The 14,318-nt window shown below is 51.4% G+C and overlaps 1 protein-coding gene across 1 annotated transcript; it reads right to left on the bottom strand.

Annotated features, from left to right (window-relative positions):
- Window positions 1-984: 984 nt before the first annotated feature.
- TMEM98 (transmembrane protein 98) lies at window positions 985-12,830 on the bottom strand. The gene is made up of 7 exons (XM_057536522.1): window positions 12,527-12,830; window positions 10,278-10,458; window positions 8,999-9,130; window positions 7,917-7,950; window positions 5,824-5,939; window positions 3,104-3,163; window positions 985-1,830 (listed from the first exon to the last, which is right to left on the bottom strand). The coding sequence occupies exons 2-7, from the start codon at window positions 10,406-10,408 to the stop codon at window positions 1,623-1,625; spliced, it is 681 nt and encodes a 226-aa protein (XP_057392505.1). The 5' UTR covers window positions 10,409-10,458; window positions 12,527-12,830; the 3' UTR covers window positions 985-1,622.
- Between the last annotated feature and the right edge of the window lie 1,488 nt (window positions 12,831-14,318).

The following is a 14,318-nucleotide window of genomic DNA, read 5'->3' as shown; positions in this document are numbered from 1 at the left end:
TGCAACCTTAGCATGGTGGTTTCCAGTCTGCTTATGAAAGCAGGTATTGAAACGGAGGGGAAAAGACAAAAACAGGAGGACTCTGGATATCTATCGGTGGAGGTCACAGATGGAAAAGTCACAGTGACTCTGTGGACACTGCCCATTCACAGCTCACCAGCAGGACAGGAAAGTTACCTAGCACGTGTTCAGGGCTGATGGGAGTGGACAATCCAGTAAGGTGTCTCCCCCGTCCTCCGGAATCCCTCTATCCTTCCATGAGAGTTGAGCCCCAGCTTCCCTCTCCTGACTCCACCTCCCCAAGTGGGAATTGGTGTGCACTGTGCTGGAGAGAAGCATCTTGCTTTTCAGGAGAGAATGAAATTGGATGAATGACACATCTCAATGATAAACAAGGCCCCAATCTTGGACTTGGGAACATGGGTTCCTGGTTCTCTAGAATCAGGCTGAGGGATTTGCTGACTTGAATTAGGGCACAGAAAATGAAATGGGAACAGACATGGAGCTGCAAACATGCTTAACAGCATAGGATATGAACCAAGGCAGCCCCCAAGCCAGGGCCCTCTCCCAAGAGTGAGATTGGCTCTGAGATCCTGGGAGGAAAAAAAGTATTTCAGGTGTTCCTATATGCTTGTGATGGAAATTATAGAATTTGGATGCAGTCTGGATTATACAATTGTGATTCTGGGTCCCCCAGAGGTCTCAAGTCATAAAAATGCCCCTCATCTTTCAGTACTTGCCAAACAAGCAGATACCAAAAGAAAGGGGACCCATCTTTCATGGATGTCATTGGTAGTGTGGAAACAATACTTCATGGTGGTTATCTTCACCTCTGCCTTAACTCTGGAGGGTCTCTGAATATCTTATTTTGAGTCATACACACAAGGCATCCTTGGGATTCTTAGCCTCTCTCCTTCCACCCTCAGTCCTCAAATACGTCCCGCCACACACCGTGCATCAGAATTTGACTAAACAACCACACAATTGAGGGAAAGCTAAGTATACATTTACTCTCCACCTAGTGGTAGCTAGGTAAAATTGCAGGCATAATGATAAAAAGGGAATGATCAACTCTACGTTGCTCACCTTTAAACCCAAACCTGTAAAAAGAAGGAGGGACCCAGATGCCTCAGGGACCAGGCAGATAATACAAATAAATGAAACAGGCCAGGTGAGAGAGTACAAGTATTGTCAAGAGAGACAACTCCTACGTAGTTCCAATTGATTGTCCTCTGTGGAAAATGCAGATCAGAGTTGCCTCAACTTCTGATTGTTCGAGAGAAACCAGACATTCTGATTTAATGTGAAACCTCCTGATTCTTAGATGGTGGCTGGATTTTCTTGAAAACACTAGGTGAGCTAAATAAAGCTTACAGTCCTCCAGTTTTCAAAGCTCTGCTGTACAGATGGTGACTGTCATCTCCCCTAACTGTGGGATTAGACTGCCACTCACCAGCCACCATTTGTAACTACAACAGAGGCATCGACTGCTTTACTACACACACACAGCTGGACTCCCCAGCTGTGGAGAACTAACTCTACAGGAAGAAGTAGAAGGCACAGCTGAGCCAGCCAGCCATGGCAGCAGGCTGGCCCTGTGACCAGCTGCCGGCTGGTAGGCACTAAATGGCTGACTGCTCCTGCAGGAAGCCTTCAGGGCCTGGGAGACCTTTATCTGGCTCCGAAGCCAGGGCTGCTTCTCGAAGGACTTCCAAGTGCTCCTCGGCAGCTGACAGCGACTGGTCAATCCAATCCAGGCCCCCGGTCAGGTGGCAGGCGTTTCTGGTCACCAGCACCAGATGACTGACAGACAGGAGCAGGGCAGTTGTCCTAGAAAAAACAACAGGATCAGGTTCCGAAGGATCTAAGGGACTTTGCCCCAAAGCCCAAAGGGATAGAGTCTAGACTGGTGTTCTCCAAGCTGGAGTCCCGTCCTTAGGAGGTTGCTGAGTATGTAATTTAAAGAGAGTTCAAGGCTCAAAGAAAGTTGGGAACGTCTGGGTTAAACAAAGGTAACTGAAGCCCTTCTCAGGTGATGCACGTGATAAATCTCTAAGGGGAGAATGTAATACCCTGAGTCTCACTAACTTATTTAAGACTGAGAGCCCACTTTCTGCAACACATCCATTAACATCTCCCAGAAGAGGGTTTTGTGGGACAATTTGGATCTAGTCAATTGGATAAGCACATCCCCAACTGTTGCCCCGTTGAAGACAGGATATTCATACCCCACCTTGGGCATCACTTAATGATTCTGAATCAATGAGGGCCAGGGCTGGTTTACCGCATCCTAAAAAATTTAATTGCAAACTAAATTGAGGAGGAGGCTTTTCAGTATTGAAAGATTCAGTGCAGAATATCTTCTATATAGTGAGTGTGCACGATGCATTTGGGAATGCATTGCAGATGACTAGCCCATGAACACAGCTGGGCAGTAATAGGAGTGGGGCGGAGAGACCAACTGAATTGCTGTGACCCACAGCCTGTCTGGCAATTATTACACAGTGGGCCTATGAAACAGTCATATAAATCTGAGAGACAAAGGAACATGTTTTTTTTTTTAAGTGGGTTTATAACTCGTAGAGGAACATAACAATCTCAAAAGCCTAAGTACACTCTGCGTGTTAGGGGAGGATCATGAGACAGGGGCTCCTGGGTACGTCCTGTGGAAGGTGAACACAGCTTTAGCTGACCTGTCACTTGCATTCTCATTTCCTGCCCACCACCCGTACCAGCAACCCACTGGGCGGCACTCACAGCTGAGGCATGTCTGCTTCCGGCGTCCAAAGAGCAGAGACAGCTATGGGGGAAGTGGGAGGGAGGGAAGGTGCAGATAGGACTTGGCCTGGGTGGACGTTTAATCACAAAAATTCAAAATCTAAGACCGGCTCTTCCTCCTCTGGGGTTTCAGGAAGAGCCCTGGCCGTCAGCATCCAGCCAGGCTTCGTTCACTGGTTGGCTGACCATTACCCAAAGCCCAGGCAGCCTTGGGAACCCACCAAAACAGCTCTCTCCTCCGCAACCTGAACAGCCGACCTCACAGATCTGATAACACAGGGAGCCTCCAGCATGAAAAGACACACGACCACTCCACCCCTCTCACCGGGCATCCAGGAGCTTCGGGTCCAATGGAGGGTACATTGACTTCACAACATCGTCCACTCTGAGGGGAGGCAAAAGGTTTTCAGTATTTCGCTTTTCTTACGGCCTTTTCTCTCCTTTCTTTCCTTATCCTTATGCTTCTCTTTTGATATTCCAGACCCAGGCTTTAGGGACTTTAACTGCATTCTCAGATAGGGACTTAACAGAAAGACTTAAGATTCAGTTTAGAGAATATTTCTTCTGGTTTTGTTTTAGCTCCAATGGTCTAAAAAGTACAAGTTCGCACATCTGGAATGATGTTCAAGATATGCGACTACATTTGGACTTCACTGGTGGCGCCAGGGAATCCACCTGCCAATGCAGGGGACACGGGTTCGAGCCCTGGTCCGGGAAGATCCCACATGTCGCGGAGCAACTAAGCCCATGTGCCACAACTACTGAGCCCGCGTGCCACAGCTACTGAAGCCCGCACACCTAGAGTGCATGCTCCGCAAAAAGAGAAGCCACTGCAATGAGAAGCCCTCGCACCACAACGAAGAGTAGCCCCGGCTCGCCGCAACTAGAGAAATCCCGCGCACAGCAACGAAGACCCAAAGCAGTCAAAAATAAATAAATAAATGTATTTTTTTTAAAAAAAGATATACTACTACATTAAAATAGCATATTGCCAAACAATATGTAAAGTTTGACTGATCTCATTTGCGGAAAAATGAATAAACAAAAGCTGTGAAATGCAGTGGGCCGGGGCAGTCTGGAGGAATACTCACCAGTCAACAGTGATTACCTCCAGGAATTAGGATGGGGTGGAATTAGGGGGTCCTTCACTTTTCAGATACTCTTTTTCTGCAACGTTTTAACTTTTACAAGTGTTTATTACTTTTACATTTAATTTTTTAAAAATGGTTAAAGGTAGTTATATAGAACACTAAAAAAAAATCTCCAAGTTTAATTTGGGTTCAAACTACTCCATTGGATTTCTTTTAGCACACGGTACAGTTCATGGTTAATTTTCTTTTAATCAAATTCTAGAAGGAGCTACTATTCATCCTTATTTACATGGTTCAAGGTTTTCATCCAAATCCTTGCTCTTGGACCACCTGATAGTCAAGAAGCAAAAAATAACGATGTATTGTTTGATTCCCAAAGGCACTTGAAAACAGATGCCCTTGAAAGTCCTTGTCTTGGGACTGAGGGGCTGGTGCGGAAGTACAGAGGTGTGGTCACTCAGTGCCCATCTTAGCCGGCCCCTTTCTCTGCCCTGCAGCTGAAGCCACTCTTCTTGAAACTTATATGCTATCAACACACTATATGGAATAGATGGACCAAGAAAAACAGTGGAGACAAAAAACGGCCAGAAGGAGAAAGAAGTGTGAGGGCAAAAAGACAAAGCAAGGCCCCTGATTGATTTATGGCAGAGATCATTCTGGAAGCAATCCAAGGTGCTCTGTAGGACAGGCCAGTGAGCACCAGGTGAGGTCTGCCCTCTGAGCGATGCCACACCCTGGCTCTAGCACCATTGCTAATCCTGACCACCCAGGACTTCAATGGGACTCAGAAATCTCAATCTCTTTCCTCCTCCGAGCCCTCCTGGCGATGCTGCCTTGTAACCTGGGGTCACATGAATTCGTTTGGCCCCTGGGATGGCTCTCAGAAGTAACAAGAAGCATGAGGAAGGTCCAGCAGACATGAGCAATGCAGCCTCTACCAATCACGGGAGGCCAGAGGAAGGTCTGGTGCTTGCCCAGAGCCTGGGTCGGAGGGTCTTCAGGCCAAGGGCCGACCTAGGCTGATCCCACTCAAGTAGCCATACCCAACCGGGGCAGCTCCAGAGAAAGCCAAGAACTCTTCTGGATTATCTCCCTCCCACGTTCTCAACTCACTGAATTCCCTGGACAGAGTTCAAGTGTACCAACTCTTTCATGTTCCCTCCAAGGGCTGGTTCCTCGTGATCTACCCGAAGCCACGGCAACGTGGAAAGCGAGGACCCCTGAAACTCCGAGGCTGATAAAGAAAACATCCTGAACTGGGAAAAACTCCCAACTCAGGCACATCCACATGCCAGCCACCAGATGGCAGCACCAACTTAGTACCACCCTTCCCTCTAAGAGAAGGGCTTTATTTTCTTCACAAGATCGAGCCCAAATGAGGGGGTGGAGCTGTTGACTACAATCCTGCTCCTTGCCTCCCACATGGTATTCTGCAGACAGCCTGGAATTTGGGAGATCTGAATGATGTCTTCACCTCCCACCCAGTCCCGGAGGCTGCTGGCTGGGCTCTGGATGGGGCCGGGGGTGACAGCACAGAGACAGGGAGCTGGTCTACAGTACAGACGCCAGCCACGAGGTCACTGCACACAGGGCTGTGGGCACCAGTGGGAAATGTGCTTGCTGGCCCAGAGCCCAGGAAGAAGGTGTGGCAAAAGGAAGGAAAGCAGCCCCGGCTGGCACGGGACCCAGGAAGAAGGAGCCACTCAGCACTAGTCATATGCTGGCATTTCCCAAAAAGCCTACAGGAGGGGACACTCTGGAGGGGAGGGGAGCCGTTTGACACCACCTTAGCCTGAAAGCCTCCCAGCGTCTACACCGTCCTGGGTGCTCTGGGGATGTGTAGGACATAAACCACTCAAGTTGCCCCTGGAGTGTCTCAGGAGAGCCTGGTCTTTCCCCCATCCCAGCTGCCGGCCCCTCCCCACCCCCTCCCCCAGGAGTATGGGGACCTCACCTGGGGCTGATCCGCTTGGCCACCACGATGATGTCACTGACACTGGCTGAGGTCTTCATCTTGGCCCCTGAGCCCATTGTCATGGCAACAAGTTTTTCCGTCAGAGTGTGACAAATCTACCGCAGCAGGGAGGAGAGAGGTGATGAGGAGGGACCCAGCCCCACCGAGGGCTTCTGCCAACCCCACAAAGCCAAACACGCCCCCCATCTCACAGCTGGGCCCCCTAACCTAACGGACAGATTGAAGTGAAAAGTACACAGAGATGAGAGGAAATGGGATGGAAGAGGCAAACCCGAGGACACGGCCGGGTGAGGAGAGAGGGGTGGGAACCTCAGATCAGGGTCAGGGTTTCGGCTTAGAGAAGTCTGAGCCGAAATAATCTGTCTAAGAAAAATCATGTGCTCTAATTTCACCTTCTCACTTAAGGGCAAAAACCTATTTTCTGTCTCGATTCCTTCACCTCCTAGCTTCGTCTTCCAAAACGATAAAGATCTCCACGGGCACCCTCAGAACTATGGCCGGACAAAGGGCAACTTTTCCCTTTAAGCACATCCTCCAAAAGTGGAACTTATTTCAACACTTTTCTAGGGTAGCATTTTCACATGTTTGTCAAGATGATTATAAAAGGGCCTTGGGAAAAAAAGCAGGAAAACAGCAAGACCAGGACACGTGATCTTTTTCATCATCCACCAACAATGCTGGCCGCCCCCAAAGCTTTGCTCCCCACTTTCACGCCTCCCCGATGTCAGAACCTGGATGTGCTTCAAGCCCTGGCAAAGAAGTTCCATCACTTGCCTTATACTTGGGGCTGGAAAAGAGAGGCAGAAAGAAGCCCAACAGCCCACCGAGGAGAGAGCCCGGGCCCTTCCCTCGAGGCCCCATCACAGGGATTCAAGGGCATGTGGCCAAGCAAAAGGGCCTCGGGATCCCAAGAGGGAGATGAGAGGCTCTCCTTTGATCTAAGGCTCTCAGGATGGACCACTGAGTCCAATCCAATAAGACACCTTCTGGCTGATTTAACCCACACCTCAGCTGTCATTCATTCCCCCTCCTCCAATAGGCAAGGGCAGGGGACAAAACCCAGAGCCAGGACACATCCCGGTTGGGAGAAGGGGGATGTAATATGGTGTCATTGCTCTAGACATTAGACCCATGTATCTCCATCTATAACCATATCTATACCCCAAGAGCTTCTTGGAATTCAATAATAAGCCTGGACTCTGGGACAACAATGTCCCACCAGGCTCTTCTTTGTCCCCCAAGAGAACAGCTGAAGAGGTGGGATGAAAGACTTTTTAATATTTTGTACTGAATGACACTTAAAGCTGTCTTTTTTGAAATCTTGAATAATTGCTAGACAGAGAGAGAAATGTGTGGTTCGCCAGCCAGGTTACTGAAATGAACAATTTGCCATTGGCCAAACATTTCAATATTATTATTATCCTATTAAGTAGGAGAGCGTGAGGCAAGAATTGAAAGCCAAATGCCGAAACTATAAAAATTACCCCAAACTATAAAAATTTCCCCAAATGCAAATTGGATGCAACTCTCCACCCTGTCCTGGAGGCTGCAGGCATTAGAAGAAAAAAGTCTGCCTTCAGGTTGAAGTACTCACGGTTTGGCTTTTTTTTTTTAACACTGATTGTCCCGTTTGGCTGACTACCGTCACAGTCAAAGAGGGCTGGTGAGGAACTTCCTAGTAACTGCAGAAGCCCCAATACAGAACTCAACTTGCTGTCGAGGGCTGAGCTCTCTGTTCATGAAAGAAAGTGCCCAGGAGAAGCTGAGAAGCCCCGTCTCCCCCTAAACATGGTCTCTATTCTGCACACAGCTTTCTCCATGGTCAGTGAAAATGGGGTTAGCGACTGCCTGTATGAGGACCATGTGGAAAGGGCCTTGAGAATTCTGAAGCAGAGCAGACCATCCAGGGGGAGCAGAAGTGAACAGTAGAAACTCCAACCATCAGGCATGTTACAAAAGGCCTCCTGCACAGGTCAGCGCTCTTCCCCAAGTTCCTTCCCCTCGGACAGTCTGTGGACATGGATGCTTTGGTGGCCACCCCTTATTCTCCTGGGGAAATCGCAGAGTATTACCTTCAAGATGGCAATGCAGTGGGACATGAGACCCCTGGGGAGACAAGAAGCATTTGTCAGTGCTCCTCCTGAGAGGCCCACCTCCCTCCAGCGACCACCTCCGTGCCTCATCCAGCTCTGACCAGTGGGCACAGCTGGACACCACCTGAGAACAGGGGTGCCTCAGCGATAAAACGAACAAGCCCAGGAGCTAAACCAGGAGGCACCTTCTGTCCCGTCTTTCCCTTTCCTCTCCCGCACCCAACCATGCTGTTTTAGAGCTCTGGGCTTCTGAGACTGTTCCCTCCACCCAGGGAATCCTTCCCGGTATCCTCAGCCTGGGCGGTCCAGTGGTTAAGACTCCGCGCTTCCACTTCAGGGGACACGAGTTCGATCCCTGGTGGGGGAAGTTCCGCACGCCGCACGGTGTGGCCAGAAAAAGACCCAGGACAAAAGGCACGCACTCTGGGAAAGCCTTCACGAAATCCAGCCCCACCTCCGGCCAGGCAGCTCTAGACGCCACCTCCTCCGCGTGTCCGCTGCACCGCGCACAGAGACCCCCCCTCCATCATTTCTGAAATACTGTATTTTAGTAGAATTCTGCCTCCACCGCCAGTTCCATAGCTGCAGCGCCTGGCCCAGAGCCCGCACATCACACCTGTAAACATCTGCCCAGTGAATGAACGGCTGAGTGACAGGAAAGGGAGCGGCACACTCTTCTCAAGCTACAGCATCTCCTGGTGGGTGGAGGGATCTCCGAGGGACACCGGAGACAAAGGCAGCATCCCTGGAGCCTGAGGGTCAAATTCACAGGCGCCCCAAGAATAACCCAAGCACATCAGGGTGACTTTAGAACAACTCTGCCACACATCTATGGGCCTCAGTGTTCAGGTCTACAAAATGGGGAGAGCAAGGACAAGCACCGTGGTGTCATATTCTAAGTTCCCTCCACAGTGAAGGCAGGGGAAAGAGAAGCAAGTGGCACAACACTCCTGGGCGCTCAGTCGAGGGCTCTGGAAAAGGAGGCCACGCAAGGGCACCCAGGAGCCTGGGTCATCATCCCCAGGCGGCTGCAGGAAAGCAAATGGTCCCCAAGGCCTTACGAGGCATCTTCAATCCAGTCTTCGTTCTCCAGAATGGCCTCGATGTGGGGGTTGGTGATGACGACATCGTCCAGTTCTAGCTCCGAGGGCTCAGACTGGGTCTCCATGGCGCCGATGAGGTCCACGATGGGCCTGGAAGGAAAGCCCAGCTAAGTGGTTTCAAGATGGGCGACCGCTGCTGACTCTCTCCTCATCGAGGTCCACATATCCGCCCGAAAGGATAAAGGGAGTGAGTAAGTTCAAGCAGGGACTTGTGCTGGAGCCAAACCTGAGGCTAGTGGGACTGCACTGTGGGCAGGGCACATGGCTAGACAGTGAGTCAAGGAAGTAGGGGCACGAAAACACAAGAAAAGTGACACAGAACAAGATGCGTCACTAAGAGAAAGGCAGGGCTACCACCACAAGAGTTACAAAGATGTACTAGACAGGGCTGCTCCTTTGGGACAAAATAACATCCGTTTGTAACTTATTTGCCCTCCACACCTACCTTTTATGGAGAAGCTAAAGCTCCTGTTACTCAAACTGACCTGTACTTGTTCTGCAGGATCAACTCCTGGGAGCGACCTTGGTCCACCGGCACGAGCCCATCCCCTCCTAGTTATACTAGAGAAGCGGGTGAAGTAAAAGTACCTCCTACTTTACAACAGGGCTCTTGAAAACATGAGACGCCACAGCAGAGCTTTCCTGGGTCATACAGGTGGGCATTTACTAATTATTAACCACTCAACAGAGATGCTGATAGGATTCAGATAGAGGGGTAAGAGAAACTAAGGGTTTAGTGGCCAGGGTCCCATGGGATCTATCAATTAAAATATCCCTAAACTGAAAATGGGATCTTGCTTACAAAGTATGTTTCACATGAAGAGCATCATGAAGAAATCCGAGCAGAGAGAGAGGCGATCCTATGCTGGGGTTTCGTAGCCCCAAGTGTCTGTTGCTTAGATGTGTGGCTGGAATGTGTGGGCACTGGATTTCTGTTCCCATGAGTTTGGCTGGAAAGGGATTTGGCCTGTCTAAATGCTAAGTGAGGTGGCCAAGTTTGGGTTAGATTTGTGCTAGGTGAACATGTTCAGAGACAGAGTCCGACATGGCTCAGGATGTTGGGGAGCTTAAGGAGCATTATTAAGCTCTGAGGTCTTTATAGGGAAGGACGGCCTTTGGGTACCATTTTAGAGATAAAAAGCTGAACGACAGCTGCCCAGCACCAAACTTCTTTTTCTTTTGTCGGGGCCCCAGGGCACAGCCCCTCTCTCCTCCTTCCCCTCCCTGGGCCACTCACTTGGAATCATAGCGCTGCAGGAGATCTCGAGGCCGGCAGTAGCGCTGCCTGCAAACCACCACCAAGGCTGCAAACGAGGCCAGAAAGATGGTGGCCAGCACACCTATGGCAACAATCACCACGGTCTCCATGCTTTCAGGTGGCTCCCTCAGTCCCGGTCAATCCCCCACATGGGCTGAAGCTGGAAAGACACAAGGGGAGAGCAGCCTGGTAAAGAAGCAACGAAAAGTAGTGTGGTGGTGTGGGGTCTTCCCTGCTGGCGGGTTGATGGGGAGGGCAGCTAGGTTCCCCAAAGTCACCTGTAGAGACCTGAGGGCATGAACAGAATCAAGACGCATTTTAGGTCATGCCCCAAATTTGATCTTTTCCATCACTAAAAGCGTTTGCTCCCCAATTAAACGGGGATGGCCTTTTCAACCTGGGACAAAAGAAAACATTGTCACTAGCACTGTTGTTTTCACATCTGCACCAGGAGCATGAAAGAACACCCACCTAAGAAGAAGGGTGGAACTGTAGTCCCTGAGGGTCTCCTCTGTGCCAGGCACTTGGTATGTGTTCACTCTTCTAACGATCCTATGAGGTAGGTATCAGTATCCCCATTTTACAGTTGAGAAAACTGAGGTCCAGAGAGGTTAAGTAATTTGTCCAAGTTTACGTAGTCAGGAAGCAGAAAGCCATCCACTCAAACTGAGATGGACGGTCACCTCCCTTGTCCTTTCTAAGGAGGAAAGAGGATTCTAAAAATTCCGGGGGAAGTTTCAATTGTGAGTTTCAGCATTGGAAACTTACAACTGGTATTAAAGTGTTCGTTGCCTATTCACTGCCTGTTTTCATTTAGGTCGTTCTTTCACACCTATCTTAAACTCATAGGCTGGAGGAACAATGGCATCTCAGGGAAGCATGTATTCACAATGTTATTTCATTGCAGGTCTCCTACTTGTGTCCTTTTGAGCAAGTCTTCTCCCCTCTCTGGGCTTTAATTTCTCCACCTGCAAAAAAGGGTGCTTTGACCTAGAATTCTGTCTGACTCCAGGACAGTACATCTTCTCTGTTTGGATTTAATGCTATGTTCTATGTCTTGGAGGGTCCAAATGCTCCTGATCATCATTCAATAAGTATTTATTGTTCATTTACTATGCACCAAGCACTGGACTGGATTCTGGAGATTGGAGATAAATAAGACATGGGCCCCAAAACCTGGGGAGCTGGGGGGAGAGGCAGACAGGCAGACAAACCATTTCAACTCCGTGTGCCTGTGTCACATGCAGAAGTACACAGAAAACAGAGTGCCAGTGCTTACATGACACTCTCTAGGAAAGCTTTCCTCCCAGGGCAGGTGATGCCTGAGTTGTGTTTTGAAGGATGAGTAGGAGTTTTCCAGGGGGACTTCACTGGCTCAAAGTGCCAAGGAAGCCTTCTCAGAGGACTCACAGAGCTGCTCTCCCACGTGATGCTCACCTGCCCACAAGGGTAAGAAGGCTGGGATCTACCTTTTTCATCTCTGCATCTCTGTGTTTGTGGGGGGAGGGGTCCTGCGTCAGTTTCTCTAGGTGTGTTTCTCTATACTATCCCTCCTAAAGGACTACCTCCTTTAGCCCTTTGTCCTTCCTCCTCCTCTCACTTCTCACTCTCTTCATTTTTCCCTGTGTCAGCTTTCCTCTCCACCCCTCCTTCTCTTTTCCCCCTCCCCTCGTCTCTTGCTTTCTCGGTGTTTCCCTTCCCCTCCCCCTGCCCCAGGTCTCCAAGACCACCCGCTTTGTTTCCTGTCTTCCTGTGCGTTTCGGGTGAGTTTCCCTGAGTGTGTAGGAGCTTTTCTGTGAGTTGTTGCCGTCTCCCTCCGTGATCGGTCTGTACGAGTGTTTCTTCGTGTGTTTTCTTTTTTCTTTGTGTATTCTCCTCTGTGTGTTTCAGGATGAGTTTTCCTGTTTCCCTCTAGCGGGTTCTAAATCCACAAGGATAAAACAGACCCAAGACCCGCCTCCTTCCCCCTGCGCGGCCACCCAGAACACCCACGCCACACGCAGGACCTAGGGAGGGACCCCCACGCGCCCCGGCGCGCGCCACGCGGGGCTCGATGGCTCCGGGGCGCGCAGCTCCGCCTCTCCCCCCTCGCGGGCGCCGGGCTCCCCTCCCCCTCCTCTCCCGCACCCCCCGCCCGCCCCGCGCACTCATCTCCAAAGGGGCTGCCCGGGGCGGCGGCCCGCGGGGAGCCCCGGTCCCCAGCTCCGCGGCGCGCCGGGCTCACCCACCTGAGGCTGCGGCTCCGGGACGCAGGCGGGGGCGCTCCCGCGGCCGGGCCCCCCGCGATGGCAAAGTCCGGGCGCGGGACTGGCGGCCGCCTGCGAGCGGGGCATGCCGGGAAGGCACCGAGATAAGTCCCGGCGGCCAAACCCCCGGAGGTGGTGCGGGCGGGGGAGCCGCCGGCCGAGCATCCAAATTCCCCGCTACCAGGCGCCGCCGTCACCGCCAGGCCCCCGGGGCCGGCCGGGGGTTGGGGCCGCGGAAGGCCCGGGCAGCTGCGAGGCTGTGGCTCAGCGACCCGACAGGCGGTTCCCGCGCCCCCGCGGAGGCCGGGCCGTGGCGGGGTGGGGGGGGGGGTGGCAGGGGGGGAGGGGGACGCGGAGGGTCTGGCCGTCCCGTGGGGGTGGGGAGCGCCAGGCGTCTCCACAGTGTGGCTGGGTCGGGAGCGAGTCTGCTCTGCTCCCCGCTGTCTGGTTTAAATCCTGGCTCTGCCACTCACTAGCTTGTGGGCAACTTATTTCACTCCTCGGTACCTTGGTTTCTTCCTCTGTGAAAGGGACTACGACTTGTAAGCATCCCGAGTTAGTTAAATGCCACGGTGCATGCAATGCTGGGCCCAGGGTCAGTGGTAATCAGTGAGCCACGCTGGGCAGTGACAAGCAGGCCCACCCCTACCAACTGCCTGGCCAGGGGCAAGAGTACGAATGCAGGACCCTGGTTGGCAGTCCTGCCCCTTCCGTTCAAATCCTACTCCATCCCATACCAAAGGGGGACTCACAGTGCGTTCATAGGGACACAGCCCCCACCCTGCAGTGAGCCATCCCTCAGGCCTGAAGATGCCCACGACAGGCGGTGCTGGCTGCCTTGGAAGGATGGAGGTCCACGCAGCCCCTGGAAGCAGGCTGGGGGCCGTCTGAGCAGGGATTTCCAGAGTCCAGAGTACCAGGAGCATGGTCTAGAAGGATCATGGTCATTCTCCCTTGGCTCTTGAACTCCTAGCCCTGTGAGGAAGAGACAGGACCAGGGCAGGACCCACTAAAGCCTGGGGCCCAGTTAACCAGTCTCAGGTCAGTACTGGTCATAAGTACCGAAGGATGCAGACCAGGTCCCGGGCACTTAATGCAGGCTCTGCAATCTTGTAGCCCCTAGGCCACATCCAGCCCACAGAGGTATTGCTTTGGCTTACAGTTTTTAAAAACTCAAATTAGTTGCCAACATTTTAAAAAATCAGGAATTTTACTTATACCTCTAGATTTCTAGCTTCTCTAGAAAATGCATAAGCTCTCTCAAAATGCAGCCCATATTCCATTGGGTGCAACAGTCAGTAAGAGAAGGGTGGCTGAATTTCCAGGCCTGTTCTCCTGGCCTACCCCCTTTCCTGCTGGGTGCAACATACACCGTATGCACATACCCTCACACTTCGCGTTCTTTTAAGGCCCTGGCCCTGTGGGAGCTGAGGTTACACACCATTGGCACTCAGGGATGAGAAGGCTGAGCAATGATTTTATTACCCTCCAAAGGGCTTTCATGGAGAAGTTACAATCCGTGTAAGGAAAATGGGCTGACGGCAAAGCAGCAAACATCAGAATGGGTGACTGGGGACAATGTCTCCATGTCTTGGGGATACTATGAGAAGAATGGAGTGCTATTTTTGTCTAGGATGGTTTAGACACTTGTGACTCTGTGGGAGAGATATAAAAGAAAGCCTTAACCTTGGCACGGGGGTTGTAAGTGGAAAAGACTTACCAACACAAACAGAAACAACCAAATGGAAAAAAAAATAATCTCAGCTGCTGCCTG

This window comes from Balaenoptera acutorostrata, chromosome 20, assembly GCF_949987535.1.
Source record: "Balaenoptera acutorostrata chromosome 20, mBalAcu1.1, whole genome shotgun sequence".
In the NCBI taxonomy this organism is placed as follows: domain Eukaryota; kingdom Metazoa; phylum Chordata; class Mammalia; order Artiodactyla; family Balaenopteridae; genus Balaenoptera; species Balaenoptera acutorostrata.
Note: the sequence above shows the minus strand (reverse complement) of the source record. Positions and strands in the feature narration are given on the sequence as shown.